Source organism: Hipposideros armiger, unplaced genomic scaffold (genome assembly GCF_001890085.2).
Source record: "Hipposideros armiger isolate ML-2016 unplaced genomic scaffold, ASM189008v1 scaffold_407, whole genome shotgun sequence".
In the NCBI taxonomy this organism is placed as follows: domain Eukaryota; kingdom Metazoa; phylum Chordata; class Mammalia; order Chiroptera; family Hipposideridae; genus Hipposideros; species Hipposideros armiger.
In genome coordinates, this window is record NW_017731757.1 from 918,215 (window position 1) to 942,642 (window position 24,428).

At 38.9% G+C, this 24,428-nt stretch overlaps 2 protein-coding genes across 4 annotated transcripts in view; one reads left to right on the forward strand and one right to left on the reverse strand.

Annotated features, from left to right (window-relative positions):
* Positions 1-1,957, forward strand: part of DZIP1 (DAZ interacting zinc finger protein 1) — a 69,632-nt gene extending 67,675 nt beyond the window's left edge. The window contains exon 19 of the mRNA XM_019663850.1: positions 883-1,957. Within this exon, the coding sequence (XP_019519395.1) occupies positions 883-959 (77 nt within the window). The 3' untranslated portion in view covers positions 960-1,957. The remainder of the gene's footprint in view (positions 1-882) is intronic.
* Positions 1,958-4,275: 2,318 nt separating this feature from the next.
* CLDN10 (claudin 10) overlaps positions 4,276-24,428 on the reverse strand; it is a 121,480-nt gene continuing 101,327 nt past the window's right edge. For 2 of the 3 annotated variants that reach the window (XM_019663842.1, XM_019663841.1), the window contains exons 2-5: positions 18,650-18,811; positions 18,479-18,560; positions 5,212-5,319; positions 4,276-4,608 (exon numbers count right to left, since the gene is read on the reverse strand). In XM_019663842.1, coding sequence (XP_019519387.1) covers positions 4,485-4,608; positions 5,212-5,319; positions 18,479-18,560; positions 18,650-18,811 — 476 coding nt within the window. In that variant the 3' untranslated portion in view covers positions 4,276-4,484. The remainder of the gene's footprint in view (positions 4,609-5,211; positions 5,320-18,478; positions 18,561-18,649; positions 18,812-24,428) is intronic. The other variant, XM_019663844.1, reaches the window with a different exon arrangement.

Sequence of the window (24,428 nt, forward strand, 5' to 3'; positions counted from 1 at the left end):
TTTTAAATTAACACACGTTAACCTCTACCTTTGCTCTTTGCATTTGCAGCAGTATCTCTTGCCCACTCCACTTTGTAAAATGAACGATTGCTGCCTCTTCCCTTCACTTCACCTGTTCTCTCCGCCAGCATGTCAGCTGTGCCTTTACTTTCACACTGTCTGTTCATAACATTGACCTTCTGTTCTGTAACCATCATCATTTGTGCTATGTCTAAAGATCGAGTCTAACAGTTGAAAAAGACCGTGCTTATGTTACAGTGACTCTGTAAGTGCACAGGGCCAAGCAGACAGATTCTCTGAGTACATTTCCTTTCTCTTCTCTCAATGCCATTTGAGGGACCCCAATGGGCTCCTCAAAACAAACAAACAAACAAACAGACAGACAGACAAACAAAAACCTATCTAGAGTCAAACTCAAGTGGAATTCTCTAGAACATACTATTTCAGTGGCTTAAGGCACTTTTTAACTAACTTCATATTTAAGCTCATCTGCCCTCGAAAGCCTATTTTTACCATTTAATCCCTACTTAGCTTGTTAATTGTAATTCTTTCTTTACCACCTACTCACTCAGAGTCAATAACCACCACCACAGAAACGAATTGAGGACTGTCACATCCAGGCCCTTGCTGAATGCAGGGAAGGGGATGTGCCGGTGGGGCCTCCATACGAGGGCCCTGGAAGAGTATCCTGGTGATATGGCCACTTCATGGTCAGAGGGCATTGTTGCCTCCTACACGGCCTGTGGGAGTTGGGGGTGGGGACTGGTGAATAATTCAGACACTGAGTGATAAATTACAGTGTGAAGTCATAGATTTTTACAGGCTGGACTCTGCTTCTTTAATCACTGGGGCCTTTTCCTCCTCTTCTCCCTCCCTCCACAGGACTTCAAGATGAATCAAGCACCTTGAAAAGCAGCTTAGTAACTGTGACTGATTGGAGCGACTCTTCAGATGTATAACTGAGGTCCCACATGTCAGAGCATCCAGATGCCAACAGTATTTCAGTATCACAGTATTTCAGTAATCTGCCAACACGATTCTAATGCTGCTGCCTTACAGTATTTCCTACAGTAACAAAGAAGCTGATTCAAAGAACAAGGGTCTTTTTAATGGCACCTAACACAGTATTGAAAAATGAAACTGTCAACAGTATTTTGAAGCATATAAAGGTGTTTAAGACTTCTGCTGCTTAAATATAACGTGTCATTGAAGTCATAGAAAGTTTTTCTTCAAAATGGTACTCTCGTGTTTAAGTGTATTTTTTTCAACTAATTTTAAAGTGAATTTTTAAAAAAAATTATAGCAGGTTTTAGTTTGAATTAAAACTTTTAAAATATCTGTTGGTGTCCTTAAAATTGAATTAGTGGAATTAGTGATATCTTAAGGGTAGATTGGTTATTTTTCATATAGAAGTTTAGAATTATAATATAGCTAGGCCCATGTTAAATACATTTTCCAGAGTACCTTTACCATATGCAGCTTTGAGCCATTGTAAGCATGTTGTTATTTAACAATTATTTTAGAACTTTAAATACCATTTCTGCAGCATAATCTTTACCTGGGATATTTTATGAATAAAATGTAGCTATTTTAAGTGTCAATTAGTTTATCAGAATATGAATAGAAAAGATTGAGTCGTTATTGAATTCATATGTGTATGTGGGGTTTTCTTTCACTTTTTAAAAACGTCCAACCTGTATTATAAGATACCTCAAAACTAATTTAGTTTATTCATAACAATGACATGTCAATGGTCAGAAAGTTCATATACACTGTCTGCATTTTTTAAACTTTGTGGTATAATCTGTACTGTGTTTCCCAAAAAAGTAACTTTTTTTTATTATTAGTTTCAGGTGTACAAAACCAAAAAAAGTAACATTTCAACTAGTTTGTTGGTTTGGGATCTCTTTTTATTTTGTCAACCTTTCAAGTAAAGCACTCCATTACATCATTGTGACTGTGGCTGAGTATTAGAGATGATTTCTGAGTTCAACTTATCTAGTTAGGGGATTCAAGCTTGCATTGTTGGCTATACCATATAACATCCTGATCTAAAGTTAGAACACCTGTTTCATGTGTTTCTATCCCCTCCACTCCATCCTTTTTACTTATAGTCCACTCTTACCCTTTTAAAAATTTCCCACAGGGCCATTTTACACAAATGTACTCACTTTATATACAGAGGGTGCCAAAAAATGTATACACATTTTAAGAAAGGAAAAAACTATTAAAATTGTAATAATATATACCGATAACAAAAGATGAACACAAGTCACGTTTGACTTCTGCAATGACAAGAGGTGCTCAAAGTGGTTACCATCAGCATCCAGACACTTCTGATTATGGCAAACTACTGCTTGAGCAACACTGACCACAGTGTCTACTTGTATACATTTTTTTGGCACCCCCGGTGTAAGTTTCTAAAAATTTTAATAACTGCCAAATCAAACTTTCATGTATTAATAGGACAGAGATAAGCAACTTACAAAAACACATGGTGTCTAAGAAGGTACACAGGCCACTGTCCTGAGCTACCTGGGTTTTGCTTTTTTTTTAACATGCATTATTAGCCCATTTAATTAGATCAACTTTGAGATGTAGTTATTATTGTAATCCTTAGCCTAAAAATGTGAGAAACTGAGAGATATTAAGTAACTTGCCAAAGGCCATACAACTAGAAAGTGACAAGAACAGGCTTTAAACTGGTTCTCAATTTCATGTTTTGCGTCTGCCATGAAAAGGGTTGGGGAAATGTGATGCACTTCTGCTAAGTACACCCAAGATTTAAAGCAAGTCACTACATTTGTGTTGTAAAAGCCAATCCTTTAACTCATCTGTGTAGTCCTATCATTTTGTCCTACTAGACTTAGTTTGTTCATTTTCCTTTCACTATCACCTTCTATTTCCCCTCACTGATGCACAGCTTACTTCTTTCTGGTCGTTGGCAGAGCTTTTCTGTCCCTAAATTCTTCAGGAGCTAGAATAGTTCAGAACAACCTCAACATTATCTTCACTAGCAAGCAAAGCTTGCAATTTAACAATTTGTTTAAAACATGCTCACAAAACTCTGCACCTACACTGCCCTGTAGCACCTAACCTGTCTTGATAGCTTTCGGTTCATCTGTATCCCTGGAAAAGATACTCCAAATACTATCATGATCTTGACCATCATATACATATATGGACAAATTTGTTTCCAAAGATATATGTATTTGAAACAAACTTGTTCATTTCCTTTTCTTTCCAAGGAGCACCTCCAAACAATGTGATTTTCCCTTTTAAGTCTTTCACGCTTCAGGAAAAGGTTATATTCACCCGTGCTGTGATTAGTGTTGCAAGTGTCTTGCTCACAGATAACACAGGTACCAAATCTTATCCAAAGCTTGGCACTATCCATTTTACCTTAGACTGCTTCAGTTCAAAGTCCTTATTTTGTCGCTCCCTGTGGCAAGTTACTTGAACTCTCTGCTTTCATGTCCTCCTCTGTCAATGCAGGATCCTAACGGTACTTTACCTCAGAGGGCGTCTGTGAGGATAAAGTGAGCTAGGGCATGTAAAAACTGTTCAGGGTGGTGCCCGGCACACCCTGAGATAACCACTGCCCTTACAGGCATGTTTTTAAAGGGGCTGGCTCTGGCAATAAGTCATTGTCTGTGTTCAGAAATCACTGGAGCCATTTAGGTATCTTGAAAAATGGTAAGTCTCTCCTCTGCCCAGTTAGTTCCACACACACGACCTAAGGAGGCACCAGAACTTGGCTTGTCAGTTCTGAGGAAGGCAGGTCCGCACAGGCTCAGGACGTCCTTGGCTGGCTTCACAGTCAGCCTTGACTAGCATCTGTAGCTGAGCTCTTACAGATGCTCCACCCCTGAATCTGCTTCCTGTATCAGAGAAGGCTCAGCAGTTATTTATGGTGGACTTAAATAGGTAACGGGCAATAACATCTTGACCCCATTCAATACCCCCTCCTTGAGTTGTCATTGTGAATTACAGTAGTGACAGAGAGGTGTAAGAAATTAGAAATCACTCTACGCAGCCAGTAACATGTCCATTCAACCCAAATATCTTTTGAGGAATAGTCTCAGATGGCCCCCACACTGTTTACAAGACACCCCTCCTTATATACCTTCTATTAAATAAATGAAGGAAGAAACATAAGGATGGGACAAAGACTGAAACATCTGAATGGTTAACAAGGCTACATTATGAAATACTTCTTGTCCCTTTGGTGCTAAATACTTTGCATGTTCTAAAAATGTATAAAATATATACAAATCCTGTAAATAACCTGTTTATTTTTTTATAGAAAGCCACAACAGAACATGATTAGTATATAACTATGTAAAAACATTTACATCCATACAATCAACAAATTCTTCCAATTCATATTTTAAAAATTGTTCTGAGTGTTAATTATAGGAGGGCCTTATGGGATCATTTTGTGAACAGTTCACTTTTACAACAAACTCAAGACACAGTGCTCTTTAGACATAAGCATTTTTATCAAACTGTTTTGAAGGGTTTGTGGTTTTAAAATCTGCTCCTCCACCTTGAAACTTTGTCCGAGAAGACATGACAGATGTGGCCCCATTGTAAGCGTATCCCATTCTGAAAGGCAAAACACAGTTCGGTAGATGCTATTTTACATGTAGGGCAAATAAAAATGGGAAGAAACCATTTCCCCCCTATTTCTGTCACAGCTAAATTTAAATCTTTCCCTGATTACTTTTAGCTCTCTTCCCTCTCTCACCCCAACAAATACTTCTAAGTCCTTTCCGAACAGCTGGTGTGACAAAGAGAATCTACAGAAGAAACTCATGGTTGGCTCATTGGTTCAGTTACTGAACTATCACTGAAAACTCATCTTCCTAGAACCAAGGAAACTAGTGACCTTCATCAGCAATTTCTGCCCATGTGAAAATTATGATGAAGCCCAGGTGAAGAATATGCCCCCGTGTTCGACCCACATTTCTACTTACACAAAGAGCTTTCGGGATGTAAGGAGAATGAGCTGGTTGTTTTTTGTTTTTTTTAAATGAACTATAATTAGCTATATCCTATTCAACATAATAGTATATTTAACATATTTTCCCAATTCTGGATTTTTGTAGTCTCTAAGAATCACATGAACTGTCTATAATTTAACCCACATATAATAATTGAGACTAGTACGGTACTTTTTAACAGGTCATTTGTATCTCTTTTTCATACCTGGGTGCTTTGTTGTTGTCAGATATTGAAAAGCAAAATATGACACCACCAATTATGCAGAGTGAGGCTCCCGCCCATCCAATAAACAGAGCAGCTCCTAATTCATACCTGTGAGGAAGTATTACACAAGTATTACAGCTTACTTATGGGGGGGGAGTTGTAAGCAGTATTTAACACTACTAGCCAACATCTACTAAATGCTCGTTATAAATGTTTGCTACTGGAGCTTGTACAGGAAGGAGTAACACCTTGTTTCTGTATAATCCTTTAAACTTTTCTCAAAGTGTTGTTATAGCCATCACTTGATTCTATCTCCCCAACATCCCAAAAGGCAGATGACGGGATCTCTGCATGCAAAGTAGGAGCCAAGCCACCGAAGCCCAGGCCTCCTCCCGGTCAGCCAGCATCTCTCCTCTGGGCGCTGCCTGAACCTCGCAAAGCTTTCCACCTCTGTATACTCTTAAGCAGGGTAAATTATTTAGGCACAAAAGGGAAGGTGGCTTTTGCTTTCACTTTAGTTCAATTCAGAAAATGTTTATTAAGCACCTGCTCTGTGCAAATCATGAGCAAGGTGCTCAAGGATGGCGGAATATGCCACTCCAAACATGCCACATTGGCAAAAGGATCATTTTGAGCGGAAGGCAATTGAGCAGATACAAGAAAAGCTCTCTGCCTTCCCCCATTTGCCTCAAAGCAGGACATACATTTGCCCTCCCCTCTCCACCAGGAAGGACAGAAGTTAATCACCAGAGACCACTCCAAACTCAGCCCAGAGATGGCACTGGAGGAACCTACTCACCAAACTTGACTGACTAGCCTTTGTCTTTCACTAGTTCCCCATATATCTGCCTTCCCATTATTTGCATTCCCCAGAAGCTCAAAGTCCTTTTCCTTTGTCTTGTCACTTCTCCACAAATTGATTGCTCTTTTGTTAAGATGCTATATAGGCCCAAGTTCTAACCACCCCTTTAAGTTACTCATCACTGGGTTCTCCCATGTGGACGTGTGGTGCACATGTTAATAAACTCTGATTTTCTCTTGTTAATCTATCTTACTCATTTGTCAGTCTAATTTATAGGGCCCTAATGGACAACCTGGGGGAGTAGAGGGAAAAAAGTTTTCCTTCCTCTACAGTGCCCATGAAAAGTCAGGGATACAGCATCATCTTATCACTACAACCTAGTGGAAGATGAATGAAAAATAACTAATGTTTAGTGATAGATTGTTATTAAGAATCTCCTAGATGGCAGGCCATCTCTACCGATGACTGGAACAGAGGCGAAGATAAACATACAAAGGTACAAATAATGCTACTGAGGACAAAAAAGGAAATCACAATGAAGGGCCAGAGGAAATCTTTTAGGGGAGGAGCTTCACCCAGAGAAACAAATAAGGGATGAGAAAAGTGTATCAAAATCTCAGGGGCTATGTGCACTCTCGTGTTTGCCTACCCTATTCCTGAAGAATAGTGGTTGTGGTTTGTTTGTTTTTCCAATGAAGAAGTGGTTCTCAAACTTTTTTGACCCATAGACTGCCACTGCAAGGAAAAAAAATTAATGGTTGCCATTTTCTACTTAAGAGTGCTTTTTATTGTAAATTGAAGTTAGAGTAGGAAGGGTCTGTTTTGATCATACAGAATCCACAGAGGAGCTGAGAAAGGAAAGTAACTGAAGGTAAGAAAGACATGCCAAGGTCAGCTCCCTTCCCAGCCCAACCCCCCGGCCAGGGCCAGGCTTAGGTATCAAGGCCACACCATGATGTTGACGGCATCATGTGAGCGGCCTGTGCCTGTCGTGAGCTTTGTCTCATCGTTTTCTACATGCTGTGTCGCTATGTGTGAACTCCCATCCAGGCATGGACAGGCCTTCTGGTGTGGTGTTAGTCGCAGCTGTGATAGGTAGTTTTAACAGCGTGGTCCCAGCCACCAGCTTAGAGGGAGCAGGAAACACCTATAGAAGATTAGGGACTTATGATCTACTTGCCTATTTTGACTACAGAGGCAATGTCATGGTCTGCGTTTGCAATGGGGAAGGGGTGATGTGCACAAAACTTTCTGCCCCGTGATTCCTTCTTTCCTCGCATTTGTGCTGCCTTTCCTGGGAAATCAAGTTGATAGCTGAACCAAGGAACACCTGTAAGCACCTCATCCTGCACTGGAGCTCTGATTGGGCTCTGGGAACCCCGAAATTTCAGCTGTTCTCATTAAAGACAGTGGCAGAAGAAGGCTGGTGTAAGTGGAGAGAAACACCTTCAGTCGGTACAAGAAACAGCCCCAAAGAGGACTGAATAGACAAGTGCACCGGTGAAAAAGAAGGGAGCTGGTCAGATCAAGAGTGTTTAATTGGTAGTTTTATAAAAGGCAGCTTCATTAAATATCATGTTATACATCTAAAAAGGATGTCCTGGATTTGTAAAGCAAACATTACCTGTTCTCCCAAATACTGCTTTTATGATGTTGAAACAAGATTATACAAATAAAACCAGCACAGGGCCAAGCCATAGATGCATATCATTTGACCTCTTACATCTAAAAGTCCTATAAGTAAGCTGGCATCAGACCCATTCACTCTCTTCCTTTTACTACAAAGACAACTAAAGGAATGAGCATACTGAAAGTTTCTACTTGGAGGACATAATGATAAGATTACAATTCAAAGATACTTTCTATTTTTCTTCCTCCCTCTCCCCACCCCACCCCGCCTAGAGTTTAGGCTGTCTTCTCTCCTGTGTTCTCTATGTGTTAGTATTACTTAGTGTGAATATCCCTGGAAGAATCAGTCTTGAGATTTTTCTTAAACTATTTAGCTTTCAAAAATAGGCTGCCAGTGACAGGTACCACAGTGAATTAAAAATAAGTCTCTAATTATTAATAGTGGTCAATTAGAAGTGAAGGTGGAAGAAATCATAAACCACAGCTTGGCACTATGAATTCATTTAAAGAGCGGCTGGTTAGCGCAGTCGGTTAGAGCACAGTGCTCATAACACCAAGGTTGCCGGTTCGATCCCCACATGGGCCACTGAGATGCGCCTTCCACAACTAGATTGAAAACAACTACTTGACTTGGAGCTGATGGGTCCTGGAAAAACATCCTGTTCCCCAATAAAAAATAAAATAAAATAAAAATAAAAAATAAAGAGCACACACACATGAACGCAGTGTTGTTACAAATCAGAGGATAAAACACCCAGGCAGCTCAAATGTCAGGAATTATGTCTTTATATTCATTTAAGCATCATAAAACTTTCTGAAGGGATTTAAGAATCATGAGTTTGGTTTACATCAAAAGCTGTTGACTTATTCCTGTTTTTAAATATATTTTGATTTTCTTTAAGGCACTAAATACAAGGAAAATATTATTTCCATTTGAATTCCTTGTGAATCACGTCGAAGACAAACATTTAATAAATAGTGCCAGCTGGTTGAAGTCTTTAAGAGACTCCGTGTTTACACCAATAATTTTTAACAATCTGGGTGGTGAGGGTTTTTGTGACTTGGTTCTTTCTCTTTCAGAAACTTTTTCTTCTTTATTTTGTTAAAAGACACGTATAGCAGGCTTACTCCTCAGTGACTTGAATTCACACCTATTAGTGTACGTGATCTGGCAAAAACAGACTCGTATTACTGAAAGACAGGATTGAGCGAGAGCAATATAATATCCGCTCAAATTTGTCATGGAGCACACCTCCTTTGACACTGATTGGGAAACTTCATCTCTGCCTGGAAATCTTTCTTCATTTTTGGTAATGCCAAGACGCTGACTTCAACACCTGAGAAGATTATCCAGATTTCAGATGATCTGTTTGTTGAAGGTTTTTTGTTAACAATAGCCTGCTGGCCCTAGACCAGCTTTGTCTTCATTATTCCGAAAAGCTGTGAATCTGCTTAACACCAGACAGGCCCATGATCATCAGGTTGAGGACAGAACTTTGACTTTATGGTAATAGATTAGAACATTGTCTTTGGAGCATCTCTCAGATATTCTGCCCAGTTGATAGGACTAATCAAAAGCTGCCAGTATGACTTTAATTCATGTATGTAATTGAATGTGAACTTGGGAAAGGAATAATAGGGGAAATGTGCTTCTACACAGACATTAAAACACAGATTATTCAAGATTTTCACACAAAAAAGAACATAAAATCTAAGGTATTATTAATAAAATGTACTCTGAACTATTGGAAGAACTTATTCTCATCCACCTGGCTATGCCTGGGGCTCCAGGCTATTGCTCAGGTCTTTCATTTCATATTGAGAGAACCAGAACTAGAACCGCCCCTAGTGGCCTTAATTCTGACGCATTTTGTACTTCACCTCACATTTCAGCCCTGTAACCTTCACAGTAATCCTGCGTTAATGGATTGAGGAACACCTCTCATTTTCACTTCCTATTTTTGTCTTCCTTGCACCCAAACCCGTATTATGACTCGATTTGCCATCCACAGGAGTTGATGTAGCCTGTTCTGGTAACCACCATAGAATGACAGGTTAGGCATTGGGCTAACCAGGTGTTTCAAGGTGGATGAGAGAAACACAGCTCCTTTCTCAAGGATCTTATTGTCTACGGGGGATAGTTACACATTAAGCAAATAATTATAGTCATGTGTGATGGAACTTAACAATAGAATCAGAAGAGCCTGTTTCTGCAAAGTAAACATTGCCTGTTCTCCCAAATCCAGATAGAAGTGGTTGAAGTAAATGTCCATGATAACAATAGTTACTATTACTGTCAGCTTATTGTACGAGGACTTTTTTTGTGTGCCAAGACTTTTCTTTTACACGTATTGTCATATTTGGTCTTTATTGCAATCAGAGAGATGGGTTTTACAAATGAGGAAACTGAAGCTCAAGGAGATTAGATCACTTGCCCCATATCTCAGCTAAGTCAATGGTAGCGCCAGGGTTGAAAACCCATAACTGGGGTTCCAAACCCTGAGCTGTTAGCCATCATTCCTTCTTCCTTTTATGTACACCTTAACTAAGTAAAAGATTTCATTAATATAAAAAACATACAATCAATGCACTGTATTTTTAGTTGTCATTTCATAAAGCTGTTTTCTCTCTCCGTGGCTCATTACCTTCTCAGTGGCTCAAGAGCTCTAGGGTATGGAATTTTTTCTAAATTCCCTCAGGCTGTTTTTTCACCCAGCACAAAAAGAGGTAGGTGTCGTAATTAAAATCAGGACATGTTGGACTTGAAAAAGAGAAAATCAGCTCCTCTAAAAACAAAACTAAAACTGCTTAATGAATGAAAAAACTCTCATCCTTTTAAGATCCCTAGCGAAGTGAAGTGACCTTGCTGAAAGTCACCGAGCTAGGAGCCAGGTGTTTCAACATCCAGGATAGTGTTTTGTTCAAACATATTGTCCTACTTCTCATTTTAATCAAGAGTGGTGGCAGCCAGAATAAATATTCCAATTACCTTAAAACAAATATTTAAAAAAAATTAAGTTTAGAAACTACACCTATATATTATCAATATTAATTAACATTTTAAAATTAAATTCCATTGGTATGCCATTCTTTTAAAGATTACACCATCTAAAATAAACTTTCCTAATCCAAGGTCTATATAATGGATTTTATATTAAATAAGTATTCTACAGCCATTACCTATAAACACATATCCCCCAAATACTCTACATTCTTTCTGGGTCCCAGTTACTAGAAGCAGGGTGTTTAGTGCCCACCAACCTGTGTGTCTCCCTGAGGCTGTCATAGTCTAGTTTCACTTACCCAATTCCTATCAGTTAACAGTTCCCTCACACTGCCTAGAAGGTGCCACAAAATTTCCCACCCAAGGTTCCCCAAGAGACTACTAAAAAGCGGCAGGTGCCTCGCAAATGGTGGCTGAAGTGGAATGGGATAATTTAAACAATAAGCATTTACTTACATATGGAATCTTCATGGAGAATTGTCAAATTTAGGAAAAGCAAAATAGAGACTGGTGTTTTTGGTTTTTTTGTTTTTTGGGGCTTTTTGGTGCCTATTCTAAATTGCTTTTCTGTGACTCGTTTATAACAGACATGCATGCATTATCTCCCCATTTGTTATGATTTATCATGAGGGTAGTTAGGAATTCTACGAATTGTATATATTAGTAACAGGTAACACTTACTGCTCACCTACCACATGCCGTTATGGTAGGTGCTTTATATGTGTTTTCTTTAATCCTCTTACCATTCAGAAGCACGGTAGGAGGTGCTATCTCTGTTATCCAGGCTATGCCTTTGCGTCTTCCCTGAGATCAGAGAGGAGCAAGGGCCAGGGTCTGAGCAGGGGTCTGACTCTAAATCCTGCCTCTGAACCTCTGTGCTGCCTTCCCTCTCCAAATGTGTACAAAGTGCTCAGTAGGTGTCTTTACAGGAGTTCAAATTCTTGCCAATTATCCACGGAAAGTTACGAAACCATCCACCGTATAACAATATAATATTAGTCAAAGTAAATCATGATTTAAAAGAAACATCTCATGTCCCCAAAATTACATAGTTCAATTCAAAAACAAATTTGTTGCCTGGCAACGCACATGCCACTGATCTCCATTCATGTGGATACTTGGGAGTTTACTGGGCCAGTATGTTAAGTGAGAAATGATGTGCTGAGTCATAACACTCAGAGTAGGCACAATAACATGTTTACAGGCAACTTCTGAAGTCTGAATAATCTGACACTGCAGGGGGGGCTGTTCTTCAAGATTGGAAATTCCTAAAAGAATCAACACTGTCCATAGATATCTGAGGGCATGGCCAGTATTGGTGCACACAGGTCAAGAATCTGTGTGTGTGGAGACAGGTGTCCACATCTCTGTGTTGAGGGAAAAATATACAGATGGACTAGCAGCAAAAAAGCTTGGTCAATTAAAAGCATATCTGCATTTTATTCAGAATCCTCAACAGCCTACCTGAAAACATCTTAGAATTGAACCGGGTGTTGGGAAGATGTATGTAGAATGGGTTCTCATAAGAAGGGTCTCAAGAGTATCCATTTGACAGTTTCAAATTGTTGCATATCTCTAACTCAATGCCATGACTGAAGTGATTAGAAATAAGAAGAAATTACATAAGCCTTGTTTCTTTTAAATGGTTGCATACTAGGTACCGTTCCCACCTGCCTTCTACTTGAGAGCCAAGCATCTTACAACAGTTATCCTTTCTATTAGGTCTCCAACATTTCAATACACATTTCTCTATGGCTAACCTTAATATACTGCATAAGGTAAATGAACTGCTGTATTAAAGCACTCTACTTTTTAAGCGTCAGTACCTTAAAAAGAATAGCTAACATTTATTGAGTGCTTACTATGTGCGAGGCACGGTTGTAAACAGCTGAAATGTGCTATCTCATTTAATCCTCACAAAAAACCCATAGTACCTATTACCCCATTTTACAGCTAAGGAACACAGGGCACACGAAGGACAAGTAACTTCTTTAAGGTAACACAACTAACCAGTAGCAGAGCTGAGGTTTACTCCCAGGCAGCCTGGAACAGGGTCCTTACCACTTTTTAAAAAAGGACATTTTTTTAAAGTTTTAAATGAATTTTTACAAACACGCACAAACATGCATGTGTCAAATTTCACACATGAAACATGCACATGCAACCAGAAATCTGTTCACGTAAGAACATCATCAGTACCCAGAGCCCCGCTGTGTCCCGTTCTAGTTACTGTGGCCCTCTCTGACTTTTAACCGCTTAGGTTAGTTTTGCCTGTTCTTGTACTTAAATAAAATGAATCATGCTATATGTACTCTTTTGAGTCTGGCTTCTTTCACTCATCAACAATTGTGAGATTTATCCAAATGGTTACAGATGGTTCATTCTCATGGCTATGTAGTGTCCTGTTGTGTGACTATCCCCCAATTTGTTTATCAACTCTATTGCTGATGGGTAGTTTACATTTTAAGCTATTACAAAGAGTTCTGTGATGAACATTGTACGTGGTTTGGGTAAAACTATGGATGTATTTATGTTGGGTGTGCCCCTAGGAATGGAATTCCTGGGTCATGCATCCAGATTTACTAGATGCTGCCACACAGATTTCCAAAGTGACTGCACCATTTTAAGCTCCCACCAGCAGTCGGTGATAGTTACATTTGCTCCACATCCTCGCCAACATTTTCCCTGTCATAATAATTTTTAAATTTTATTTTTTCAAGCAAAAGTCATTAAATCAACATTTCTTGAGAGCCTACTATGTGTCAAGCACTCTTCCATGTGGTGGGGACATCAGAGTCCTCACTCTTGAACTGGATGTTATGTTGCCTCCTTTTCCCGTTCCCTTAACCAAAATCTCCACAAGCGTGTTCAAGTCTTTCCATTTCAGGAGAGATGCAGACAGACGACAGTCATACAGTCCTGCTGACTGACCACCCTTGCTGCAAATGTCAAAGAGCCTGGACTAGCTGTAACAGACTCTAAAATCAACAAGACAAGGTCTCTGCTTTAAGATGTTCCAGGTCTGGTTTGGGAGCTGCACTAGTAAGCAACTGCTAACTGCCTAGTAGGACTATGATAGAAGCAATAGGTACAACACCAGCAGCCAGGAAGGCACCTTACCCAGAATGCAAGTCCTGCAGGATAAGCCAGGATGTGAAAAAAAACAAAACGGAAAGCCCCAGGGGGCGGGGTGGTAAAGGCTGAGCAACCAGAAAAGCACGGCAAAGTGGCAGGAATTGTGACTTCATGGACTGGTCAGTAAAAACAACACAGTTGCCAAACACTTGATTTCCAAATAGATTTTTAAGTCATGCTAGCATAATAAAGCATCAGGTCCATTGATCTGAAGTGGCCTGTGCTACCACTGAACAACGTCACAGAACAACACCTTTTTAATATTTAACAGTTGAATTGTTTGGTTCACATGGCACTTCTATGGACTCCCTTATCCAAGAATCGATGAGCTATACCAACATTAATTCATTCTCCGAATAACCTCATGAATGGAGTAAGCTTAAATAAGCCAACATCCATAATTCATTAAATTATAATAAGAACAGAAGAGAGATGTTAAATATCTTGACAAAATCACCCAACGAGATCAATATTCCTTTCAACTTCACCACAGAAAATGTGTGTAATCTAGAAATATACTTCTTAAATTGTCTATTGTTCATTTGACTTGACAGGTAACAAGAATGAGAGAATCTATCAGAAAGTAGATTGCTGTTTATTTCTAACTACTAAGTAGCCACAATGGTGAAAATATTTTTACCTAAGCAAAGCTTAAATCCTAAAGTAGAAACTACATATATGCCAGGAATAAAGGATGCTAGAGATAAATAACTCCATGGTTTTAACAACTCTGAAAATAGAAGAGCCTGAAGATGAGACCCAACATGAGACTATCAAGTCAAAACATTAATGATAAATCTCATATATTGAAAGAGAATAAATGTAAGACCACGATGACCTAGTTCCTCAATTAGGGCAATGATTTAGTGCTCTAACTTTGCATGTTTTGAAAAGAAGCTTCTTCCAATCAAGTCTTACTTGGAACAGTTTATCTAAGAAAATAAAAGCAAGACATTCAGGAAGTTAATGGTTTGGACAACAAAGCAACAGTGGGGATAACGTAATTAAATTTGAACACCCCTAGGATGGTGATTCATGCTAATGGATGCGTGTTACCATAAGCTTGCAGGAGGGTGAGTTGTTCTTTTTTGGGGGAGTGGGCGAGAGGGGAGGTGGGGGAGGGGATTTGGTAGGTTTTGTTATAATAAAAAGAAGGAAGCTGGTTTGAAACAGCCCAAATGGAAGAGTTGAGAAATAGTTTTCAAGGTTTTGCAGGAGCCCACCTTGGAGTCACAAAATATAATCATCACTTGAATGAATGCCAAGAAAGCAAAGCAAAAGGAAAAATGGGGAAATGACAGAAAATAACTACAATCTTAATTTTCATCTCCCTCTCCTCTACTAAAGGTATAGATAAAGGGAACACAGATGAAGTCAAGTTAGATGATTTGTTGTTTACAGGAGTTTTATTTAAATGTAGTCTGTGAATTCCTCTAGATGTCACATGTCATGTTTATGCCTCTCTTCTATCATTGTGAGTAATTAGAATCTTATTATATTTACAGTTGTTAGGCCTTGACAATTCCTTGATCTAAGTGGATTTTATATAAGTCATGGAGGCCTTTTTTGTGCAAGGCACTGCTGGAGATAGAGGTGTAAGTGAAAATCCCTACCTCAAGGAGCTAACATGTTCTCAATAAGCTGGGGTTTTTTTTAAATTTTTTTTTTAAATAAAGTCTATGTTTCCATAAGGCCTTGGTACGAAGGGCCTGTATTTGTAAATACTACCAATCTGTAAGTCATTTTGTTTTCCATAAACCCTAGCTTTGGTGTTTTTAATTATGTAAAGTAAATTGGCAAATTGTAGGTGTTAAACAGTTTAAGTTACCACAGAAAAGGTAATAAAGACATCTATAAGATAAGCCACATCTTAATACTATATGCAATTAAAAAGCAATCTTAATAGTAATTGCTAATACAATACAGTAATAGCTACTACAAAGTGTTTGCTCTTTTCTAATCAGTTCTAAGCATATATATGTGTATATATGTGTATATATGTATACACACACACACACACACACACACACACACACGCACGCACGCACACATTCTCCTAACTCACAGCAGCTCTGTGTGAGGAGTACCAGTATTATCCTGATTTTACAGATGAGAATATAGACACAGAGACAGAGTAGGTATAGACAGAAAGAGGAATGCTGGGAGACTAAGAGTGGGAATGGAATAGTTCAATGCAGCATCAAGAGTGTGGAAAAGAGGAAAACCTTTCAGAGTCCGTAATTTCCAAACTGAGTTTAACCAAAATCTGAAAGGAGAATAAGAAATCCCAATGGTACTAAAATGACATAGGTGACTGAGCACACAGCAAGCACAGAAAAATAATCACAAAAGACAAGTTTAAGTTACAGTGCATAAACAAATCAGCCTTTACCCTTTGAAGAAAGATTAAAACTGTTTTTAAAATTCTCGGGCCGGCCGAGTGGCGCGATGGTTAAGAACTGGCTTGGGACGCCAGAGGGCCCCGGTTCGGATCCCACATATGAGGGCCAGTGACACTGTCCTCTACAGCTAAGATGCTGAACAACAGCTCAACCTGGAGCTGGGCTGCCGTGAGTCACCGGCAACGGCGTAGGCTGCAGCCCCTGTGGCAGTGGATTGCCATGGGCTACCGTGTGTAGCCAGCAGCCAGCGTGAGCGGCCAGCAGCCGCAGTGAGCGGCCGTCCAGAAGCCGACGACTGATCTGCCTCGCCCGGGAAGAGCGCAATGATGGTGCTAACTTGGGCCAGTGAAGCAACGTCCTCCACAACTAGACTGAAGAACAAAACGACAGCAACTTGTCTGTTCCCCTTCCCCAATTCCCCAGCACTGTTCCCATCCCCCCAATTCCCCCAATAAAAAAAATCTTTAAAAAAAAAAATATCACAAAGACATATTTAATAATTGTCAGGAAAATAAAAACAGTGATGTATGAAAGATAATCCAGGTAAGTTAGCCATGTCCTTAACAAAATAAACCATGAGAAATATGGTTTTGCTGTATTGGGTTGTCAGGAAAGTCATATGCATTTTTGCAACGAAAAACAGAAAAAAATACTTTTCATGACTTTTCTGAAAACCCAATATATTTATGATACCAAACCCTGAAATAAATATGTATCATTTAAATGAAAAATGGTATTTCATTTAAATATTATTAAAACATTTCTAATGCTCAGGAGCACCATCTCAGTGTTCATCTCAGTGTTTGGTGTCATGCACATCTGTGCAAATCTCATTCTCAAAAATTCATTAGGAGAAAATTCATAAATCAGAACACATGTTTTTTTAATGTAGGCAGGGGAGTAAAAGTTATACTTGGGTCTAACACAGTTGTTTTTGTTTCCCATTTAATAAAATTTCAGAATAAAAACTGCTTTTAAATGTACAAAAGAAACTCGGTGGAAAATACATATAATGTACTGTTACAAAAATTATGAAACAGGATATTATAAATCATGTATTTTAGAGCAAGCATTCTAGATTTTAGCTAGTGGTTTGAATCATAAGCTATGAGCTTAGTCCACGTTCTCTTGGACACATTAATTGGAACTCTTTTCTCAATTTTAAAAAGGGGAGTACCAAGAGACCCTACTCTACAAGGCTGCTATAAGAATAAAAAAGTAGTTACAGTGTTCTGCTTGGTACATGGTGGGGACTCAACGTGTTAGCTACTACTTTCATTAGATGTCATCATATAAGCCTTTACTATTTATGCATAAACTATACTAAAGAGGGAACTAGAAAATCCATTTTTTGAAGACTTCTAAAGTGATGCAGACCTGACCAGCCATTTCAGTAATTACTTTAAAAATTCTATAACATTTGATCTGAAGCCTAAAAGAAATCACCAGCCTGGTTGATAGCAAGACACATGTGGCTTCTTTCTACAGAGGTATGTGGGTATATTCTCATGAAACACAAAATATTTTATATATTAGTATTTCTAATTTGATATCCCTGGGGTTTTCCCAATGCAAAGAAATACGCCTAGGGAAACTATAAAAAGCAACGGCCCGTAGTTAAAAAACAACAGCAACAAACAAACTGATCTGTAAATGCCAAAGCATTCACCTGCAACTGAGACTGGTCACATCTGGGTGTCTGGGACACTCTTGGAGCATTTTTTTATAAGACTGCATCATGTACAGTTTCTTTATAAAGGTTTATTAGGTGGTGCTTGTTAAGGCCATAGCTAACAGAGCATAAATATGAAAAATAGTAGTTCATTTAAATATCATTAAAATGTTTCTAACCTTCAGGAGCCTAGTTTCCTTTCAGTTTCATCTCATTGTTTGTCTTGATGTTAGCATCTGGCAAATACCATTTTCAATGGACAAAATCAAGGCCAGCTTTGAATTTTCTGCTGTCACATTTCATCATTCTTTCCTCCCCATCTTACACCTCTCTTCCACTTTTCCTCCACTTGGTTTTATTTTCTGATGTCCAGTGGATGAAGTCTAGAGTTCTAAATTCTATGCCTTGAGCTATTTAGAGATAAGACACCATGTAACACTAATGCAGTATTAAACGCATCAGTTGCCAAAGGAGCACATAAAATGTTTACTCCTGAATGATGTCATCAAATACCATTTAGCAGTATGTCTCACTGACATAACCCGTGTGGGAAATATATGAACCTTAATTGAGAATACGATTTTATATACATGTCCTATGAGCCAGAAACACACAGTACTTACTTTTGCTCAACATAGAGAGGATCAAAGAATTCTGTTGTGATTTTGTTTGCATACAGGGAGCAACCGGTCATTGAGCATAGCCCTAAAAGGTATCAGAGGGAAAGGACCAGGGTTAGTGTTATTTCATTAACATGGTGGAAGCACCTTGTCTGGAAGAAAGTTACTATTTACCTGACAGTATGAATACAATCCCAGCCAAACAAGCGATTTTCGCTTTGGCTTTTTCTGAGCCTCCGACTTTGGTACATTTCATTCCAAACAGCGCAAATATGGAGCCAAAGAAGCCCAGGCTGACAGCGGCAATCATAAGTCCTCTACATGCCTGGATATAACCTGCAATTAGAGTAGGTCACTTACATAACATCAAACAGGTGACTGTCCAGGGAGAAATCCTTAGTTTACATTGTCCTTCTGAATGAGTGGCCCATTTTCCAATAAAAATAATAATAACAATAACCATAATTGTTAAAGCACACGGTAAGACAAGCAAGGAAGGAACGCAAGTTAGCCTATACAGAGTGCCTGTTCTATGTCACACACGTTTAAGTTTGGCTTATACCTAGTCCTCAGATTAGATCTTTGAGTGCTAGCATTCACATGAGGAAAGTGAGGCACGCAAAGTTTACGTGATATTTCAGAGATGAGTTAGTGAGAGGCAAAAATGGATTCCATCAAGATCTGACTACAAAATCCATGTAACACTGCCTTTCCCTGTGGGAAACATCACCTACCACCATCTCAACCCTCTTCCTCCCTCGCATATTAGGACTTTTCAATAGATATTTTAATGGTTTTGACACTATAAAATTTATAATTGGGCAGCATGGCTTCCCAAAGGGTCAAATCTTCCAATATTAGCGAAAGCTTATAAATGAGACCAACTAAAATATCATCATGAGCCAAGAGGATCTAAATCTAGAAGTATATTAATCATATTGTATTATTTTCAGGGTACATATAATAAAATTTGGTTCAAAAAATTGGTAATTTACTAGAAGAATATTTTGTAATTATTAAATGAACTGACAGCATATAAATGCTTTCAAAGTAACTCTAAAAGCTTGTTCTCTTGGTTTGTTTGATCATTCTTCCTACACCTTTCATTTCTTTAGTCACATATTTTTATTTGCACAACTAGGGTGGTGGCCAACTTCAGCCTTGCTTTTGTCCAGACACTAACAAATTTTAAATTAATAGGATTTAAACTAATAAACTTTTACCACCTGAGGTTGTTTTCCTTTCAGCCTGAAACAATGCCATGCATGTTTCAATCTGAAATAGTGAATGGCACACACTAGGTATAAGTAAATATTTGTTAAGCAAATGAACATACATGTACATCAGGTTTACATTTAGAATTAAACTTGTTAATCTGAAAAAAACTAGTTAATGTCAAGATACTGAAGGTCAATTATTATTAGTATTCAAGCAAAGGCTATGATAAATAATAATTTGAATGCTATGATAATCATAAATTCAGGGAATGATGCTGGCAGGTGGCCTTCAGTCCATGTTTCTTTGGGAAAGAATAAAATTTTAAGTTTAAATCCTACCCCTAGGATCCATTTTGAAGAGTTACACATGCTCTATTTTAGTTGAATAAATTTAGGGTCCCACAAATGCAGACTGCAGTGACAATGACCTTCTGTTTTATAGTGTGAACTCCTTCCAGACAGAAAATAATTTCACTGATGGTGAGACTATCATAAACAGCAAAAGCAACTTTCTTTTAGCAAAACAGAACAATGAGGCTGATTTTGATAACAGCAGTTATGCGGCGGGGCCCTCTGGGTCTCTGCTGCCCAATACTGACCCAGCTCTGTTTTCAACTTCAGCCCTCAAATCCCCCTAGCAGAACCCAAGCAGCAGGCAGAGGCACAGAAGCACAGACCGAGATAGGAAGCCTCTCAGCTCCTTGCAAGATTCAAGACAGTCTACCAGGAGAATCACAACCGGCTTTTCATTGATCATCAGAGCTACCGGAAATAGTGTGAGTTCATTATTTTTTGAGATTTATTTTAATCTGTGATTTTGAGGAGTTTTAGCTGACTCTGACTGTAATCACTAAACAGACAAAACAGTGTGTGTGTGTGTGTGTGTGTGTGTGTGTGTGTGTGTGTGTGATGTAACCTCGTATAATATGTGTAAAAAAAAAAAAACTCCGAGAAAATGTTATCATGCACTATAATTTGCATTTACTGTAGTAACCTTATAGGTTTTATGAATAGAACGCAGGAGCTGGCAAAAGGTTAAGTCCTACAGTCGGCCCATTTAGACCACGGAATGCATTTTCTCAGATGGTAAACAGTGGTTAGAATCCCAAGCCAAGGCATTCAATCGTTAATGTGACTGGGAAAATAACAGCAGTCTTTAAACTTCATTTAACCACTATGCATAACCTTTTTTTCTGAGTTTCTCACTCAGTTTTTCCATCTTAGCCCTCATAACTGCAGCAGGACCTGTCCCTTGACACAAGTCCCAGAGGAGAGACAGGGAGAGCAAGGTTCCGATGTGGTCAGGTCCTTCCTCAGTACACTTAGAACCCTAGTTTGGAGGGGAAGGTACCTCTCTCTGGAATGAAAACAGTACCTGTAAATAGGCTGCTAACTTGTCGCATACACCAAAGAAGGCTCCTCACCAGGACAACTATTGGCTAGATTTTCTGAAACGGGGAGCCGAGAGCAAGAACTGGGGTTCCTGGGGATAAGTTCCCCTGCCAGCAGTAAATGTCACCCAGTTGTGGGCAAACCTGGTTTGTAAATTAGGGGTTACCAGTCCTTAAAACACCCACATACCCAGGCCTTAGGTGACTCCTAACAACTCAGTTTATCTTTTGCAAGGCAGACCTCTACAACCTTGCTTTTTAACAGCTCCTCAGGGCAACACTTCTAAGTAACACCATCAAGTGAAATGGTGGTAAAAACTAGTCAAGGAGGCCATTATTTTTGACAGGTCTAATTTACTGACACAGTTAATAGCTAATTAACACATTAAAGTGCTGAGGCATGCCCATATTTACTTAGAAGTTCTCTGAAGTATAATTTATAGTTAATTCTCTTCGAAGAAATGGCCAACATTCCCACTAACAAAAACAGACGGCATACACTAAAAGCAACCTGGCTGAAAATGATTCTCAGCTAAAGTTCAAGTAGTGTTTTGAAAGGAACATGGGTTAGCAATAAACAGAAATCACTAGCTCATTCAACCATGCAATTTTCAATTAGTAAAATACAGTGACTTGAATGAATTCTGTTGGAGGAAACCTTCAAGATGTCCCGTAAAAGTTAAGTGTTTTCCAAATAATGTGTGCCTGATTTTCCATTTCAAACTAGTAAAAATGACAATATTCACGTGGTGGAGGCAATTTCCTAGTTAACACAGGAGTTAGTTGCTGGATTGGAGGGAGGGGAAAAATGTGCTTTTCTTATGCTAGTAGCTTTGTGTGCTTTTTGCAAATCCTTTGAAAGAAGAGTAGTATGGGGGGAAGGCATGAACTTTGAATTTCAGCTCTGGTTCTTCTATTTACATGCTGTGTACCCTTGTTTACATTAGCTAATCTCTCTGAGTCTCTGTTTTCTCATCTGTAAAACAGGGATAACAGCACTTACTTCATAGAACGAATATGAACAGAGTGTCTGGTGAGGGGGAAGAAACTCATCGAAGCTTCCCTTCCATAATACTAAGATTGATTCTAAGCAGAAATTGGGGTCTTAACATGCGGAACCATTAAATCTAGACATTTAGCTTTTCTTGGTCTCCTTTTCCTTATAGGGAAAACTGGGATGACCGTGATACCACTTGATGAGGAGGGATCAGAGCATTGACCTCATATGGGGAATTCAAAGTAACGACTCCATTATCTGCGTCCAAGAGGCTTATCTTCCATCTAAGACTAGACGAGAGAACCATGAGCCTTCTCTCTCCCTTCCCAGATTTTCTTCTCAATCTACACCTTATGCGTGGGTTAAGGGGAGGGTTTGCCTGCTCAGGCCTGTGGCCACCCGGGCCCACAGCAACGTAATGCCACTGCAAAGGTAATGTCACGAAGGCCACGTGCAGCATGCTCTCAGTAGGCAGGACCTGCCTCAGAACCAGCAGCTGACAGATGTGGCTGCCCTGGGAACACATGGCAGAGACAGTACAAGCAGAGGGGCCTGCTCTGAGAAGCTCCACTTGAAGGTGGGGGAATCAACTCCTCTCTCTTTCACAATGTAGTGGTGTCAGTGAATCCCCCAAAACGTTATTCTGGGAGATATAGAAAAGTAAATCCATCGCTCTGGGGTAGGCAATGCCTTCCTAAGCCACAAAAGGCAGAGCCAGAAGGAAACGTCTGATAAATCTAATTATAGTGCACATTTCAAAGTTTTATATGATAAAAGTCTTCACAAGTCTAAAAGACAAACAACGGGCTGAGATTGCAACATATAAAACAAATCAAAGATTGACATCAGAATTAAAAAAACAACAACAACAAATCATTTAAACCAAAAGGAAACAACAGAACCATGGGTATAAGATATGGACAGGAATTCACAAAAGATAAGATAAAATAAATGAGCAGAACATAATAAAATGGTCAAAATCACAGATAATTAAGGAAATGCCAATTAAAGTAATAACATGACTATAGGTCACCTATAACATTGGATGAAAAACTTAGTGATGAGAATGTGGAGAAATAGGTATTCTCATACACTTTGTGGAACGTAATTTGGCAGTACAAACTGAATATTAAAATGAATATTTTACTGCCCCGACAATACCATTTTTCATTATCTACTCTATAAAAATACACATATGCACACACGAAGAGACAAATATAAAAATTTTCAGTAAAGAGCTAACAACAATGAAAAGATAGAAGGGGTCCAATGTCCATCAATGGGTAAATGGTTAAATAAACCAGTTTGTCCAAACTAATGAATACTATGTAGTCATTAAATAGAGTTACTACTATATATTCTGACTGGAAAAGACATGTTATTAATTTTAGAACGTTGCAGAACAATAGGTAATGTGATGTCATTTATGTATTTTAAAGTCATTTAAAATACATGAACGCACATGGAAGGATATTTTGCAAGCTGGGTTATATATAAATGTCACTCCTCTATCTGATTCATTCTCAGCTCCCTATAGAGCTTAATAATTGAGCGCTATGCCTTCCTTCTTCCTCACTGTCCCACATGCCCGCAAATCTTAATGCCATGTCCACTCTCACCTCAGACGCATAAGGTGAAAACTTCACTATTCTGCACCCAATAATATTCAGGGAGCATTTATTTCTCTTCTGCCTTGTCCCCTGTTTTACAGAATGAAGCATACCGATCTGGCACACTGTCTCAGGTAATAATACAGTTACAATAGAAGAATGCTCTTAGGACAGTAACGGTCAATCTCATATTCCTGAATGTAAACCACAGAAACAAGAGCCCACCTGTTCAAAGCACCTACCTGGATGCCTGCTCTGCAGAGCACAGGAAATTCAACAGTAACTCTAGGCAATCAACAGTGTCCCAGCTACTGATTTTACACAGCAGGACACAGACCGGGGTGTCACCCATCTAAAACCAGACACGTATGCCCTTATAAGAAGGTTCCATCAAATATCACGTTGAGCAACAGTTTGCTTTTCATGGCAAACACCATCTTAGGGGAATTAAATCTTGTCTTTTATTTACACAGCTATGCAAATAAAAACTTGCAGTGCAGTAATAAAAGAAAAAGAAAACACCTCAAATTTAGAAATAATGTAAATGGCTCTCCTTAAGTTTCTGCCGGGATCCATCTAGTCGTGTGCTATAAAATCCTGGAAGAGCCTAGAACTCGAACAGTCATTGTGACCACGTTGACATCTCCTGTTCTCTTAAAACTAAAACTCTGTTTTTTTATGTGAACATCTACCTGTTGCTATAGCGCAATGCAATAAAAAGCCTAATTAACAAAAACA